Source organism: Capra hircus, chromosome 4 (genome assembly GCF_001704415.2).
Source record: "Capra hircus breed San Clemente chromosome 4, ASM170441v1, whole genome shotgun sequence".
NCBI classification, from domain to species: Eukaryota; Metazoa; Chordata; class Mammalia; order Artiodactyla; family Bovidae; genus Capra; species Capra hircus.
In genome coordinates, this window is record NC_030811.1 from 74,001,812 (window position 1) to 74,017,561 (window position 15,750).

At 37.9% G+C, this 15,750-nt stretch overlaps 2 protein-coding genes across 14 annotated transcripts in view; one reads left to right on the forward strand and one right to left on the reverse strand.

Annotated features, from left to right (window-relative positions):
* SRPK2 (SRSF protein kinase 2) overlaps positions 1-3,512 on the forward strand; it is a 243,859-nt gene extending 240,347 nt beyond the window's left edge. For 8 of the 9 annotated variants that reach the window (XM_018047250.1, XM_018047252.1, XM_018047253.1 and 5 more), the window contains one exon: positions 360-3,512. In XM_018047250.1, coding sequence (XP_017902739.1) covers positions 360-544 — 185 coding nt within the window. In that variant the 3' untranslated portion in view covers positions 545-3,512. The remainder of the gene's footprint in view (positions 1-359) is intronic. The other variant, XM_013963257.2, reaches the window with a different exon arrangement.
* KMT2E (lysine methyltransferase 2E) overlaps positions 4,246-15,750 on the reverse strand; it is a 92,887-nt gene continuing 81,382 nt past the window's right edge. For 2 of the 5 annotated variants that reach the window (XM_018047246.1, XM_018047249.1), the window contains 10 exons: positions 12,705-12,959; positions 12,409-12,553; positions 11,518-11,768; positions 11,093-11,149; positions 10,385-10,948; positions 8,846-9,135; positions 7,866-7,954; positions 7,633-7,758; positions 7,362-7,459; positions 4,246-6,522 (listed from right to left, as the gene is read on the reverse strand). In XM_018047246.1, coding sequence (XP_017902735.1) covers positions 5,014-6,522; positions 7,362-7,459; positions 7,633-7,758; positions 7,866-7,954; positions 8,846-9,135; positions 10,385-10,948; positions 11,093-11,149; positions 11,518-11,768; positions 12,409-12,553; positions 12,705-12,959 — 3,384 coding nt within the window. In that variant the 3' untranslated portion in view covers positions 4,246-5,013. The remainder of the gene's footprint in view (positions 6,523-7,361; positions 7,460-7,632; positions 7,759-7,865; positions 7,955-8,845; positions 9,136-10,384; positions 10,949-11,092; positions 11,150-11,517; positions 11,769-12,408; positions 12,554-12,704; positions 12,960-15,750) is intronic. The other 3 variants (XM_018047245.1, XM_018047244.1, XM_018047247.1) reach the window with 2 other exon arrangements.

Sequence of the window (15,750 nt, forward strand, 5' to 3'; positions counted from 1 at the left end):
CAGTCTATTTTAAGGAGTTTAAAATAGCATGTATCTTAAAGCTTTTTCTAAGCAAGTAAGCAAATTGCAGAGTCCCAAGTTGAAGAGTACCTGGATCCATCCTAGCAAATGAAAATATTCTGAGTGTCCTCAGCACGCTCCGCTTATTGAAAGAAACCTGGAACTGATACAGATGAATTTTTCCCTTTTAAATGAACCCCTGTTTACATTCACCAGGCTTCCTTAGTGGGGAAGCTGGCCTTTATTGTCGTGTAGTGTTGCAAAGGTAAGTATCTGCTTGATTGTGAAGAACTCATCTGGACCAGCAATGGGAAATGCACTTTAGAAGCTTTCTTGACATTGCCTGTTCTTCCCTGTAGGAGAACTGCGGCACATCACCAAACTGAAGCCCTGGAGCCTCTTTGATGTACTTGTGGAAAAGTATGGCTGGCCCCATGAAGATGCTGCACAGTTTACAGATTTCCTGATCCCGATGCTAGAAATGGTTCCAGAAAAACGAGCTTCAGCAGGCGAATGCCTTCGGCATCCTTGGTTGAATTCTTAGCAGATTCTGCACTCGCCCATTCTGAGCTGGCACACGTTGTCCAGCGCATTTGGCCCTAAAGGGGGACTCTCATTCTTAACAGGATTACAAGTGAGCTGGCTTCATCCTCAGACCTTTATTTTGCTTTGAGGTACTGTCATTTGACGTTTTGCTTCTTGTGCACTGTGATCCTGGGGAAGGGCAGTCTTCTGTCTTCAGCTTAGTAGTTTACTGACCCACTTTCCTTCTGAAAACAATAACATGTCTCTAAGCATTGTTTCTTGTGTTGTGTGACATTCAAATGTCATTTTTTTTTTTGAACGAAAAATACTTTCCTCCTTGTGTTTTGGCAGGTTTTGTAACTATTTATGAAGAAATATTTTAGCTGAGTACTATATAATTTACAATCTTAAGAAATTATCAAGTTGGAACCAAGAAATAGCAAGGAAATGTACAATTTGATCTTCTGGCAAAGGGACATCATTCCTGTATTATAGTGTATGTAAATGCACCCTGTAAATGTTAATTTACATTAAATATGGGATGGGGACTCAAATTTCAGAAAAGCTACCCAGTCTTGAGTGCTTTGTAGCCTAAGTTGCATGTAATGGACTTTTAACTGCTCCAAGGAGTTGTGCACACTTTTCATTCCATGACAGTCCTTTTGCATTGGATTTTAAACAACTGGGTCTAGGTTATGTCATTCCCTGTATGGCACTTTAAAGAAAGGACATGCTTCTCATTCTGAAATACACATTATAGTTTAGTGGTCCCATTCGTATTTTTGCATATTTTTAATTAAAAGTACTTTTAAGGAAAAAGAGCAATTTCCCTTTAAAAATGTGGTGGCCCAGTACCACGTGGTGTTGCTTCCTCCAGGCACTGTAAGTTAAACTCTACATAGATTAAATTGGACACAAGAAATATGTTCAGTGTGGAATGAAAAAATACACATATATTTTTTGGAAAAGCTTATTTGTGTTTGTCTAGAACCAAGGTATGGTATATACAACTTGCAGTGCAATGGGAAGAAAGAATGCTAACATCTCAGAGAAAATGGGGACTACATTCATTCCAGAGACAGTTTTGTGTGTGGCTACAACAACTTTTACTAGCTTTTTCATTGTCTTTCCATGCACTGAAGTTGAGAAAATGATTTTCCCTTTGCAGGTTGCACACAATTTTGTTTAAGCATTTCCTTCAAATTGTAGAATCCAGGACACAAACCATAGTAGGCAATACAATTTTAGAATGTAATATATAGAGGTACATTTAGCCTCTTTTAGAAATCAGTGGATTGAATGTTGTTTTTTTTTTAAATTTTACATTCCTCAAGGTGCCTCGTTTTTCTTGACTTTGTCCATTAACATTTATCCATATGCCTTTGCAATAACTAGATTGTGAAAAGATAACAAGTGTTGTAACAATAATCCATTGTTTGAGGTGCTTGCAGTTGTCTTAAAAATTAAAGTGTTTTGGTTTTTTTTTCCCAGACATTGCCTTGGTCATTGGCCTGTATTTAAAGTGATAGAAACAAACATTTGCTATCCTTTTAATGTAGTATAACCGGAATTAAAGGAAATATCAGCATTCTTGTTGAAAGAAATGTAGAACATGCATCAAGGCTTAATATGAGGAAAACATTCATTGTTTGTAAGGGGTATGACATGGGTCTAAAAAACATGCTGTAGTATAGATTCAGTACCTAGAATTTCTGTGAACCTTTTCCATTCTTATTTCATCAAAAACATGCTAATTACATTTTGAGCATTGTCAGTTTTATTTTTTTAAACTATTCACTGTGAGGGAATGAGACACATAATTCTCTTAGAAGTCAGCATTAGATCGTATTGCTGTGAGGTGGAAGATAGCATTCATTTATGTGATGTGGATGCTAAGTTTTTCTAATGAGGCTGTAGGTTACCTTGTAGGTTCTGTGAAAGATAGTGGCTGTAGACCAGTGATGCCGTCCATGACATGCACAGGAACCATTCTCACGAGAACCACGGAATACATGTATGTCTTCCCTAAGTCTATATGAATTTTTATCAGGGTTATAGCACACTTGAATAGCTTGTCTAATACAGTTTTGGCTCATGTTAGGAAACAGTCTAGATTACTATTACTTTTGTTAGGATCTGTCACTTATAAAATAGCCTACTAGTTTACAAATGTAAAAGCAATGGTTCTAGAAAGAATATACAAGGGTATTAGGTATAGTTTGGTTTTTAGCAGATTCTTGGTGGCTTGATGATGAATGCATATAAGCTCAAAGAGAATCACTGGTTATGCAAAACACTGCAGCCAGCTCAGTGGTTTTAGTTGAATGTCCTGTCTTTTCCTTTCTCTAGTCTATGTGAAGTCTTCATGGAAAATGACAAGCAGTGGATCACATATGTGATTATAGCAGATTCAGAAGCTGGCTGGCTGGAAATTAGGACTGCCCCAAGGCAGAGGAAAAGTGGATATAGGAGCTTCAAAAAAGCATAAACTTTCTAGGTGAAAACTGATTTACTAACTTGCTTCTTCCTGTGCTTGGATCATCTATAGCTAGCTAACCAGGATAAACTGCTGTTTTTCTATTGAGCTACTTCTTAAATTCCAGTTTTTTCCCATTACTTTTTTAGAGATTAATGGAATTTACAGAAAGGCTTCTGTATATTTACTTATGTAGTAGGCAAATATAAAACTATGAAGAAGTAAATCTTCAGGACAGTCCTTTTAAAGAAGTGTGAATACTGATAATTCATTATGGGACTCTGTCTTCTGTTTAAAACTATCATCAATCAGGCAGTAGACGATGTTAAGCTGTTTCTTCTCAGATAACTTTAGTGAAGACCGTAAGTAGAATTTTGTCTGCTGATCAGAGAGGGCAAAGCTGACCTAAGTTTTTAAAATGTGAAGATGATCAGGATTGAGCCCTAAGCAAAGCTATGTTAATGTAGCTATTTTTAAAAGGAAATGGAAATTAAAAGTGTAAAACATATTACTGCCAATCTTAGTCATTTTTAGTCTACTTTTTTCTCCAATACACAGATTTCATATACTCTGCCAAATTAAGCAACTGTATGATGAAAGATGTGTTGACAAATACTGTCCCTTCTATTGGTTTTATTTACTCCTCCTGAGAGGTAGAAGATAAGTATTATTCCAAAATAATTTTATAGTTCAGCGATAAAATGTTCACTTGAGAGGCCGTTTTCATTTTGCTTAGCTAAGAAATAATACCTTTTTCCTTTAGTTTTGTACACCCAAAACAAATTTTGTTTCCTACTAGTGTTTTAAATACTATAGCTAGACAATATTGCATTAAGGTTTTCACAGAGTTTTGATTCATCAATAGGACATTTAAGTCATGTGCTAACATGTCCAAGTGAGATATTCCTGTTTTTAGGTGAGAGACTCTGTATTTTCAGAAGGTTGTAAAGTAGTCTACAATTGAATCGTGTACTGCTTTAATGAAATGGATCCCTTTCGTATGATGTCAGATAACTGAATGTTTGCAGCATTTATGTAGCATGGTAGTTTCTTATGGCTCTTGCTCCTGCGAAATCACATGTAGGAACATTACAGGAACAAGCCTTCACTGCTTCCTGACGCTTGCTGCAGTCCAGTTCAACTGAGGTAGTAGTTGCTAAAGAAAATGGAAGGCTCCTTACAAACTATCTGGAAAAGGTAACTTTGTAAAGAAAAAAAACAAAAAACGCTTAAACAGACCCCAATCTCAGAAGTTGTTCAGGACAATTTGGTAAAACTGACATAATTGTGGTTTATTAACATGAATTAAAATGCCCAACCAGTGCTTCAATGTGACAGTATATTTAAAATAAAGAAATTAAAAGCCATATACTGTACTACTTTCACAAAGATCACATAGTTTTGCAAAGACTTGTCATATGTACAATGCTATATATCAAATGAGAAAGCTGTAAGCAATTATATACGCAAAAGAAATGCAGTATTTACAGTCAGGAGACATTAAAAATCATTTATACATTAAATTACATTTTGCTTGCAAATAACCGATAAAACAAAATGAGCCCTGTTCACAGCAAACTATAAAAATCTGTATTGCATTTTTTTATACCTAAGATGCACTCACAGAACTGCTGATAGAAAGAAAATCCTCATACTGCCATTACTTAGCTGTGTGGTTAATGCATATGTATAAAATAATATAGAAAACATTCACTAAATGAATTTTAACTGCAACAATAAAATTTAAAGATCATGTAGCATCAAATCTACTGCCAGAAAAACAGCTGGAATGTTCACTTACAAAATAAAAGCTACTAACACTGGCTTAACAGCACATTTTTTAAGGAATTTTAAAAAGCAAAAATGGGAAAAATACAATGAAAGAGCACTGGTGTTTTTTCTTTTTTTATACAAAGTTTCATGTACAAGCTTTAAAAAGTACCATAACTGGTACATATGAAATATACAGTTTATCTTACAGAACATTTAAAAAAATGTTTTTGAAGTCTGTTTTAATGCCACCCCGAACCATGGTAATTGTTCTGAAATGTCGGTGGCACCTGTGCTCTGTGAATTGGAATCTGTCCAGGCACTGGAGATGCCTGCTGAGGTCCTTGGACCCCATGTGGCAGGGCCACAGAGCCAGGATGAGGACAGAACCCTGAAGCGGTAGGTGTCGGAATACTGTTTGGTCCTTGGGGCTGGAGATGAGGACCTGCAACTGGTAATGGGCAATGTGGCCCTGTTCCAGAAGGCTGGTGTTGGGGTCCCAGTCCCAGAGTGGTGTGATGTGTAGCTTGCGAGGGATACGGTGGTACAGCTGGATGAGCACTTGAAGGAAAAAGTGGAGGTCCTTGATGAGATGGATGGTGTAAGGCTTGAGCTGCTGCGGTGTGATGCCCAGAAGCCAGAACACTGGAAGGGGGAGGTGGAGGGGGAGGCGGAGGGGCTGAATTCACCACGTGCTGGTGTTGTGCTTGTAGACCCTGGAGTCCTGTGGGAGGGTGGGGCGGTGGATGGTGATGAGGGGCAGGGCCAGGAGGTGGAGGGGGTGGTGGCAAATGGTGTCCGGCAGTTTGAGAGTGAATATGCGAGCCAGGGGTGACGGCGTGAACAGGCCCCACCACATGTGCTACTGAGTGTGGCTGATGGGGGCTTGGCTGTTGTGCAAGGTGTGGTCCTGGAGCAGGCGGTGGTGGAGGAGGGGGTGGGACCACAGCAGCAGACGGCTGATGGTGAACAGCAGGGTTCTGAGAAGGCAGAAAGTGCCCTGGAGTAACGTGGTGTCCTGGAACTGTCTGCTGGCTTGTGGCGCCAGGAAGTGCTTGATTTGGTCCTGATGTAAACACAGTTTGTTGGGAAAGACTACCTTTAAGCTGATTATAATTCTGAAAGTTTGCAGAGGGCTGCTGGTTTTGATAATAAGACGAAGAAGGGGGTGGAGGGGGTGGAGGGGGTGGAGCCGTGCTGCTCAGACTTGTCTGATTAAACTGACTGTATGTTGCTGAAGATTGTCCTGAGGGTGTCTGTGTAAATAATGCTCCAGAAGTTGCCTGCTGAGTACTGGCTTGAAGGTTCTGTGCGGCTGGGTAAAAATTTCTTGGAGGCTCTCGCTGAGGTGTTCCAACTTGAGGTGACTGTGAATGGTGAGGCCTGTAGGGAGAGCCTAACTGCTGTGTAGGAGGCTTTGGTGAGAGATAGCCATGCTGTACAGGCGTGTGAGGCGTCGATGACTTTGGAGGATTTTCTATGTGAGGTGACGGAGGACAGTGCAACTTCATGGGTGCAGAAGGCAGCTTTTGTGAGAGTTGCTCAGATGAACAGCGAACGAGTGGCTGTGGAGGATGGCTCTTTGAAAGTGCTTGGGGGTTATTTGACAGCTGTTTTTGATGGAGTTCTGTTTTCAGGTGGACACCATTCTCAGCTTCTGATACAATAACTGTTCCCTCCCAATGGGAATCTGGTTTTGTAAGTATTTTCCCATGTGGCTGAACAGGAATTACAGGTCCAGGTGAACCAGGCTATGTAAAGAAAACAAATTATATAAAGTTATGAAACATTCTGTATACACTGAAGTTTGTTGTTATAACATTCATTTTATATATTTAATATAATGAATGTTTATATTATTCATTTTAAAAGGGGCAGGGAATAGGATAGGTCTGAAGACAACTTCAGAGGTTTCAGATACTAAAAAGCCAATTTTTTAAGTAGGTCAACAAGTTCTGCTAATAAGCTTCAACTGAATTCCCCAAATTTTCATTGAACACAAATTAAGGAAATTAATCTCCATTTTTCCCCCTAAGTACCTTAAACACTTGAGACAAGTTTCAATTCTGTAATTTAAATTTCTATATTCAAAATAATGACAAATCTGCTTGGGGTTGATAAACTTGCTCCCCACCCCCAACTGTTTTCATTCATAATACCTTTTCAATGTTCAAATACAGATAATCCAAGTATGAGAGTATGTGAATATATAATAATGTAAAGAAAAAATCAGATTGCCTCACTATTAGTTTGCAAAGATAATGTCCCATTAGGTTATCATGTATTCATGATCCAGGACAGAGGTAGCATTTCTTTCAAATGAATGTCATCTGACCTTTTGTTTTTAGAGAATTAATTGACTGGTCAAATATTTCATGAACAGACTCTAAATTTCCTAGACACTAGCATAAGGAAGGGGTGAGCTACTGAAGCAAACGTAAGCTGCTGAAGTATGTTTACCACGTTAGAACTTTAACAGGAAAAATGTCCAGAAATCACAAACTGATACTTGGGTATAGCAGAAAAATCTCCAGGTGCGCTTTACCATCCACTTTTCAGAATGGCCATGTTCAAAGGTCAATGTTATTACCTTGCTTATTTTTGAAGGACTTTTACAAGTATTCTGGGAAGTATCTGGGGATGGGCATTCATTTGTAGTTGTGGGTTCTAGATTTTCAGGATCAGGATCTGTAAAGCATAAGGAATCACAGAAAATGTAAAATTACATGATAAATATTTCCTTTTACTAATACTTCAGTGTACATTCTATTAATTCAAACCAACATCTAGAAAGGCTCTCTCCTTTATGCTTTCAAAAGGTATTTAAAACCACCACCATGACAGGTCATCTGCTTACTGACCTTCTGTAAGTTCACTGAAAGAAGGGACTGGGCCCTTGGGTTGCAACTGGGGAATGTGATTTGAATGAGATGAAGGAGAAGACGGAACATGATTCGGTGAACATGGGACACATGGTGACTCTGCCCCTAGAGACGAAGCAGAAGCAGACCCGGAGAGAACATTAGGAATGCAGAGGACGAGCGCGGGGGGGTTAGCTGCCTCCACTCTTTGGCAAAGGAACAAGCTCACTTACCACTGTCTTTATCTTTTCGGTGATCACTGAGCAGCAGAGCTCTCTGATAACTCCTCTCTCTCACTTGCTCCACTGAAGTTGAGGCTGTCCTGTAAAATCAAGTCATATCATCAGTTTAAAAGTTATTGCTGGCTAGATCATTTTTTGCCACTTGATGGTCAACATATCCTCCCAGGTATAAAGGCTTAGGCTCTTTAAGGGAAATACTTTGGCGTTAAGTTTTGAAAATAGTACCCCCAACACCTCCCCCCAAACTGAGATTTTTATCAGTAATTTGAAGAACTCAAGCAGACTCCATTCCTTTGTCTTAAGCAAGTTCTTGGTAAGAGGGGCTTGTTGAAGCGTAGCATGTTAACATTCAGACCATCACTTCAAATTACCAAAGGGACCAAATATACCCCTTACAGATTTACCTTGTATCTGGATTATAAGGCTAGCAGGAAGCTCAGAGGTAAGAGGACCAAGATGTAAAATGCACGTGGCCTTCTGCCCTTTGCCAAGACCCTCACTAGCCAGCTGCTTCTATTCCTTTTGAAGAAACACTAAACATGATTGTTGTTTCAAGGTAATGATAAGGGTGGTAAACAAATCATGAGATGCTCTGATAAAGGTTCTTTGGAAAGGAGTATTTGTTTGAAAAATGTGAAAATTATCAAGGAGTAGATACAATGAACCTTTAATGACACAGACAAATAAATATCTTGGTTAAAACCTTATCAGCAAAAAGGATCTGTCAAAATTAATATTACAAACCGCTATCTGCTTAGCCTTAGGAGAACAACAACAAACAAAAATCTGTCGTTTAGCAGAATAGCACAGTTCAAATCTTTACAGGTATAGCCCCATTCAGAATGAGCCAAGATACTGACTGGGAGATAAAATAACAAAGACTACTTTCATAAGAAGGTATACTGTTTGTTTGTAGTTCTAAAGTTACCAATTAGGTCTGTGTTTTGTTTTTTTTCAAACAGGCAGCTTACCATTGAACTTCTGGTTCATTCTTTTCACTGGCAGATGCTTCCTTAACAGTACCGTTATTGCTGGTTTCTTCCGAAGTAGCATGATAAACTGTAGCTGGTGTTGGTAAAGGTAGGCTAGCGGCGCTTTCTACCTGCTCCCCATTTTCACTCCTGTGGGCACACCCATCAGCACTGCTGCTGCTCAAGTTTCCACTTGTGTGAGGTGATACACTAACCAGCGCAAAGTGTTCTGTCTTAGAGCCACTTTTCCTAGCTTCTCGTTGTCTCTTCCGATATTCTAATAGAGAAACCTTAAGCAAGAAAGATAAGGAAAAGCGCATCTTTTATTCTTGTTTTAAATATCAGAAACAATCTATTCTTTTTTCTAAAGAGAATTATTATATATACATTAGGAAAATTATGTAAAATAATTTGATTCCGAACAAATAACAATAATAAACAATTAGCAAATGCCTACTTTATGCCAGGCATTGTATTTAGATGATTTTACATACATTATGTCATTTAAGCCTCACAACAACCCTATGAAATAGGTATATATTATCATCCCCATTTTACAGATGAGGAAATTGAGTAACTCACTCACTCAAGGTCACACAGCTGGTGAGTGTTGGAGCCGGGATTCGAACCTAGGTCTTACTTGAAAGCCCGTGCTCTTTCCACTATACTATATTGCTTCCCACAAAGTTGCCAACTGGACTCTGTTATAAAAATTAAAAGCACACATCACTAAAATTCTTTGACTTGAAAAGCAATAAGCCTATTAACAAATAAATACGTGTTGTAGTTTCTCCCACTGCTCTGAAATAAGGCATTCTTATTGTTTCAGTATGTCTGCCAACCAAATAATGGTGGTAAATCAGGGAACTATTTATTTATACAATACTTATATCTCTTAGTACAATACTTTTCAAAATACTTTTATATCCATGGCTTAAAAATACTATAGATATTACTGATGAGGAAAGAGGCCATTTCTTCCATTTTGGGCCTCATTTTCTATGTAAAATAAGGGTAATAACACAAATGGGGCTTCCCTCATAGCTCAGTGGGTAAAACAATCTGCCTGCAGTGCAGGAGACCGGGGTTCAATCCCTGGGTCGGGAAGATCCCCTGGAGAAGGAAACAGCAACCCACTCCAATATTCTTGCCTGGAGAATCCCATGGACAGAGGAGCCTGGCAGGCTACAGTCCATGAGGTCCCAAGAGTCAGACACGACTTAGCGACGAAACCACCAAGAAGACATAGTACTCAGTTCCATTTATTTGGTTGGGGAGTGGTTATTTTTAAAAGTTACTCAAAGTGAAGTAATCACCTTGAGTTTGTGATCTCTGAAACCATGGTCCTTATAATAGTTTAGTTCTCTGCAGACAGTATCTAGTCAATGGGGCACTGACAAAAGGTTTAAAAATGTACACATCAATAATTTAATATGAATAAAGTATGAATGCCTTACATAATACATAGCTATTAATTACCCTCAGTAGTAGTATGAATAAAACACTATTAAAAGGACTATAAATTGTTAAATTTGTAACCTTTTTCTTTTGTGGTGGATTCTGGGGTGTGCAACTTCCGTCGATCAAATTGTCATTAACCGTCCGTCCGAAACCAGATACAAGCCCATCTTCTGAAGTACAAAACACGGGTGTTTCCATAAACATGCCTCTAGTATCATCCTGCATCAGGCACTTTGACTCACTTATTCGGAAGCCGCCTCCAACCTCCAACTGATGCGAGGGTGTCAGGTCCCTCAAGTTGGAATTTACTGAGAAGTTAACGCCTGTTCTCTCAGGACTCTTTACCCAGGAAGAATACAGTGGGCCCCGACCCGAGTGAGCAGATTCCAGTTGGCTGTTAGAATCAGTCCTGTCATGTGTAGTTGTTTCCATGGTTTTATGTAAGGCAGTTTGCTCGACTGTATCGAGTCCTAGTTGAAGATCTGACGCCGGTTCCTTTTCTCCAGGGCACTGCCTGCTGATTTCAGTCCTATTCCTAGGGCTGCCATAGCCAATAGTCTTTATTTCTTGCAGACCCAGTTCAGTTAAATTAGAATTTCTAAAAGGCCCCAATGTTAACATGGTTGACGATCTGTCATATCCCTGTTTACAGAATTAAAAAAAAAAAATTACACAAATAACCACATTTGGAAGCTACTTATATTAAAACTACCAATAATTTAAGCAAAATAATGATACAAAGAAAAAAGCCACCAATTAGAGAAATCTTTCTTAATATCTCCTTACCTCTTGACTATAAGTGCGTCTCTTAATTTCTGGAGAACTTTCTGGGGAAGAAATATTCTACATAAAAGACAGAAGCAGAATTGAAAATTAAAATATATAACTAAACCCATATTTACAGAAATGAAAACTTATGAGAAACTACTACACACACTTTGGTTTTAAACTTTTCTCTTTTATTTCCATTGTCCTTATAGTTGGCTTTAAAGTCACTTTGATATATAGCGTTTAGTCTGACTTCTGTAGATCAATAAAATGAAAGTTACGTTCACTTGAATAAAAAAGTTTAAATTCACATATGTTCAAAGTTTTCACTAAGTTCCTTAAAAACTACTATTAAAGGTTACACTATTTATTAAAAGGAGAGAAAAGCTATTAAAGAAACCCCGTCCCCATGGGCTTTTGTTTTTGCCACGTAAGTTTCTCACCTCAAAGTGCATGGTATTTCCTGGTGTGCCAGGAGTTACTGGGGTAACTGGTGAATATATGGGCTTATAACCATTTCTACAAGCTTCATCATCTGACTTTATCCGTGGAGGAGTGGAAAATGATGGGTCTGTAGGAGTAATATCTGTGTGAGTTGGTGTAGCATATGGTGAAGGAGTAGGTGTGGAGGTTTCTGAGTAAGCAGAATCTAGCAACTGATAGAGTCTTCGTTTTTTCAGTGGTGTAGTTAAATCTGTTGGTAAAATAATAAATTATAAATTATACTGCTAACATTTGCTACAATCTGTAATGCATTCTGGGAAAGCACAAAACATTGACAATCATCATTATGATGGTTTTCACCCCAAAACTAAATATGAAGCTTTTTAAAGATAATACTAACATGAAGCAATCTCTCCCCAGCCCCATTCTCCTCCCCCAATTTCGCCAGTGCCAAGCATTATCTTGCCAGAAGGCTTATAGGCCTAGAGGTTGCCAAGAAATCTTGGAAGTATAGCTTTAATTTAACTGATTTCTGAGAGTCCATCTGAATCTGAAAAACAGATGGCTAACTAGGCCCAAAATTCAACCATAAGCCCCAACATACATGGTACTGCAAATTATAGTTTTCATGTGTATATCTATCTTCATCCAAAATGTTGGAGGCAAAAAAGAGAGGGAGAAAAAAAAAAAAATATATATATATATATATAAAACAATGTGCTACTTTTGGGCTTCCCTGGTAACTCAGATGGTAAAGAATCTGTGCTGCTTTTGTAAGGTACATAATAATTAGAATAAATATGCATATATACTTTATTTATATATATGTATATACTGTATACATCATGCTGCATTCTCCACACTAAAACAACACTGAAAAGAAGTTCTACCTGGAAGGGAACAGCTATCATTTAATAGTAGTGGACTTTTATTTTCACCATTGACTGTAGGACTTCTGGATCTTTCTTGACAGGGCGAATTAAATCTATGTAAAATTGCTGAGTTTTCCTCTTCCAGAGCTTGTTTCAACCACCGCTGAAATACACAAAACAATAAGTGAACATAAGTCAGTTTGCAGCTATAAAGGTACACCCAATTCCAAAAGTATTTCACTACCAAGAAAGGTAGTATGGAATGAGAATGGCATTGGCTCATACTAGATTTTCATATCCAAAGAAAAGTTTACCTTTTTGCATGAGCCAGATATGTTTTCAGGAGGTTCTTTTCTTCTCCTTTTTTCCGAAAGGAATGGTGAAGTGAATCTAATATAGTGCTTAGGAGTAGAGTATACGTGCGGACTGTAAGTGAGACCTGGCAAAGAATTGAGCTGTGTAGCTAGCACTTCAGGATCTGTAGTTATGCGCAGAGGCCTCTCTGAAAGGCTGTCTGAAGGTTTTCCTGTCTTCTCATTCTTCTCACTTAACCATTCATTGACCAAGTGCTAGGCAGAAACAAAATGAGGATCACTATATATGTAATTATACAGTTTATCCTATAGAGTATTTGAACACCAAGTTGAAAACTGACATATTATCTAAAATGATTAAATCACTCATATATGATGTTCAAAAAGTCTATAAGTTATTCTGCATTTCCTTGGTTACCCACTCTTATTACTAAAATTTTTTACCCAGTAATACTTTTATAAATATTTTTATAAAATAGTAAAAATCTAGGACACCTCAATACCACCTTAAAAACACAAATTCTAAAAAGTTAGGTTTGTTACCGCTTCTGTATTATGTGGAAAATGTCTGTCAGACATGAGGCAGTGCTCTTTTACCCTGGCTACCCATCAGAATCTCTAGGTGAGGCCAGTGCATGTGATTTCTCTTTTAAAGCTGTTGGCACTGATAATCACTATTGATTTACGGGGTTTGAAATCTTTTAAGTTCCCATGCTTTGAAAATTCACATAGTCCTTTTAATTCTGTTGAGGTTTTTGTATCTACATTGTACATAATTCAGTCTTTACTGAGTATATGAATACATCTGAATACCCTCATCTTTTTCTTTAAAAAAAAAAAAAAAAAAAAAAACTAGTTATTTAGTAAAGTTCAGGTGTAATGGTCATGAAAATAAGGATTCCAATTTGTCAGCACAAGCACATTTTCTTTGCTGTTTGGGCATTTATATCTTTTCTACCTAGTTATTTTCTACAAATACCATTCATAATAAAAATAGATGTAGAAAAACTAGTGTATATGTATTTAAACATACATTCTCACACATACAGAAACACACACATTAAATAAGATCTATCCACATCCTCACTTCTAGAAATAATCACAATAAGCATTTTGGCATCTTTTCTTTCCCTCTCTTTCTCCATGTATTTAAACTTCCTTTCTAGGACAGGTAATAGAATGCAGTGCTAAATCAGGGTAAGACTGAACAGAGATTGATAACAGCAAGAGACTTTGCTGGGGGACTTTGTGGGGGAAAAAGAGAAAGAGTCGCAGTGCTAAAGCACTTGGGATTCTGCAACCAGACTGCCACTTACACCATGACTTCGAGCAAGTTATGTAACTTTTTTCCATCTTAATCCTGACCTATATAAAAGAAGGGTTGTAATAGAAACTAGTTCTACAAGTAGGGTTATTATTAAAAGAGTTAAATAACCAAAGCTCTTCTTACAGTACCCGGCACAGAATAAGTGCTGTGTACTAAATGAAGGATGCTTTTACATTATGGGAATTCAGGATCATTTGGTACTCTTGTCAAACAGTATGTTGTTTAAAATAACAGTATATATCGTAAGCAAAACCTGTAGGGGAAAGTTTTTTTTTAAACAATATCAGGATATAGGAACCTGTATCTCAGACCAGGAGATTAAATCTCTAGCCCCACAATAGTCTAATAATTAAAGGGCCGGATTTAAATAATAATTTGTCATCAAGAAAGTAGTTTTTTTCCCCTGTACCATATGGCTTATGACTAGGGATTGAACCTGGGCCCTCAGCAGTGAGACCTCAGAACTGCTAGAGGATTCCCAAGCTTTTCTTTGAAACATGAATCTGTTTTCTTCCTCACTAATCCAAATTATAAAGAAAATTTACAGTTACTTTTTGTCCTTCCAAAGTGGGAAAAATAATGGTCATTTTCAAAAGCAAATACTGGCTTGCTTGTTCAGGATCCAAAGTGCAAAACTGTGAGCACAGACTTCAAATTAGAGCTGTAATTTTAGCTCTTACCTCCATCCAGCCATTATAGTATACTTGCAGATTCAAACTAGGTTTTTACTAAATTTACTAAATTACTTCTCATGGTTTCATAGTACCTACAAACTATACTGAATTTGGTAAGAACAAAATAAATTGGGTTTCAAAGTAAACAGTATAACAAGGATTCATTTATGATCTACCCCACTCCCCAAAAAGCCTAAGGATTACCACCTCCAATCCACTATACTCAGAATGGGAGTAAAACAAAGCTTCACAATGGTGGTGTGTTATTTCTGAGGTTACTATAAAGCTCAAGGTGGTGGATCTCAGTGAACTACTTCCCTCAATTGCTTTATTAAAACTGACAGTTTTTGAAAGATTTTTATTAATAAGTTGATGTAAAACTACCCTTCCTGGAACCCTCCTACACAGTTGGTGAGAATGTAAACTGGTACAATCACTATGGAGATTCCTTAAAAACCTAAAAACAGAGCTACCATATGAACCTGCAATCCCACTCCTGAGCATATAACTGCCGAAAACTAATCGGAAAGGATACATGTGCCCCAATGTTCACAGCACTATTTACAACAGCCAAGACATGGAAGCAACCTCATGTCCATTGAATGGTTAAAGATGTGTACACACACACACACACGATGGATTATTTACTCAGCCATAAAAAAGAATGAAATAATGCCTGTAGCAACATGGATGGATCTAGAGATTATCATACGAAGTGAAGTCAGTCACAGAGAGACAAATATCATGTGATGTCACTCGTGGAATCTAATTTTAAAAAACCAATGAACTTATTTACAAAACAGATTTACAGATACTGAATTGAAAACAAACTGGTTACTAAGGGGCAACGTGGATGGGGAGGAGGTGTTTCTCAATCATGTCCAACTCTGCAACCCCATGGACTGCAGCCTGCCAGGCTCCTCTGCCCAAGGGATTTCCCAGGCAAGAAGAATGGATTGGGTTGCCATTCCCTTCTCCAGGGGATCTTCCTGACCCAGGGATTGAACCTAGGCCTCCTGCATTGCAGGCAGATTCTTTACCATCT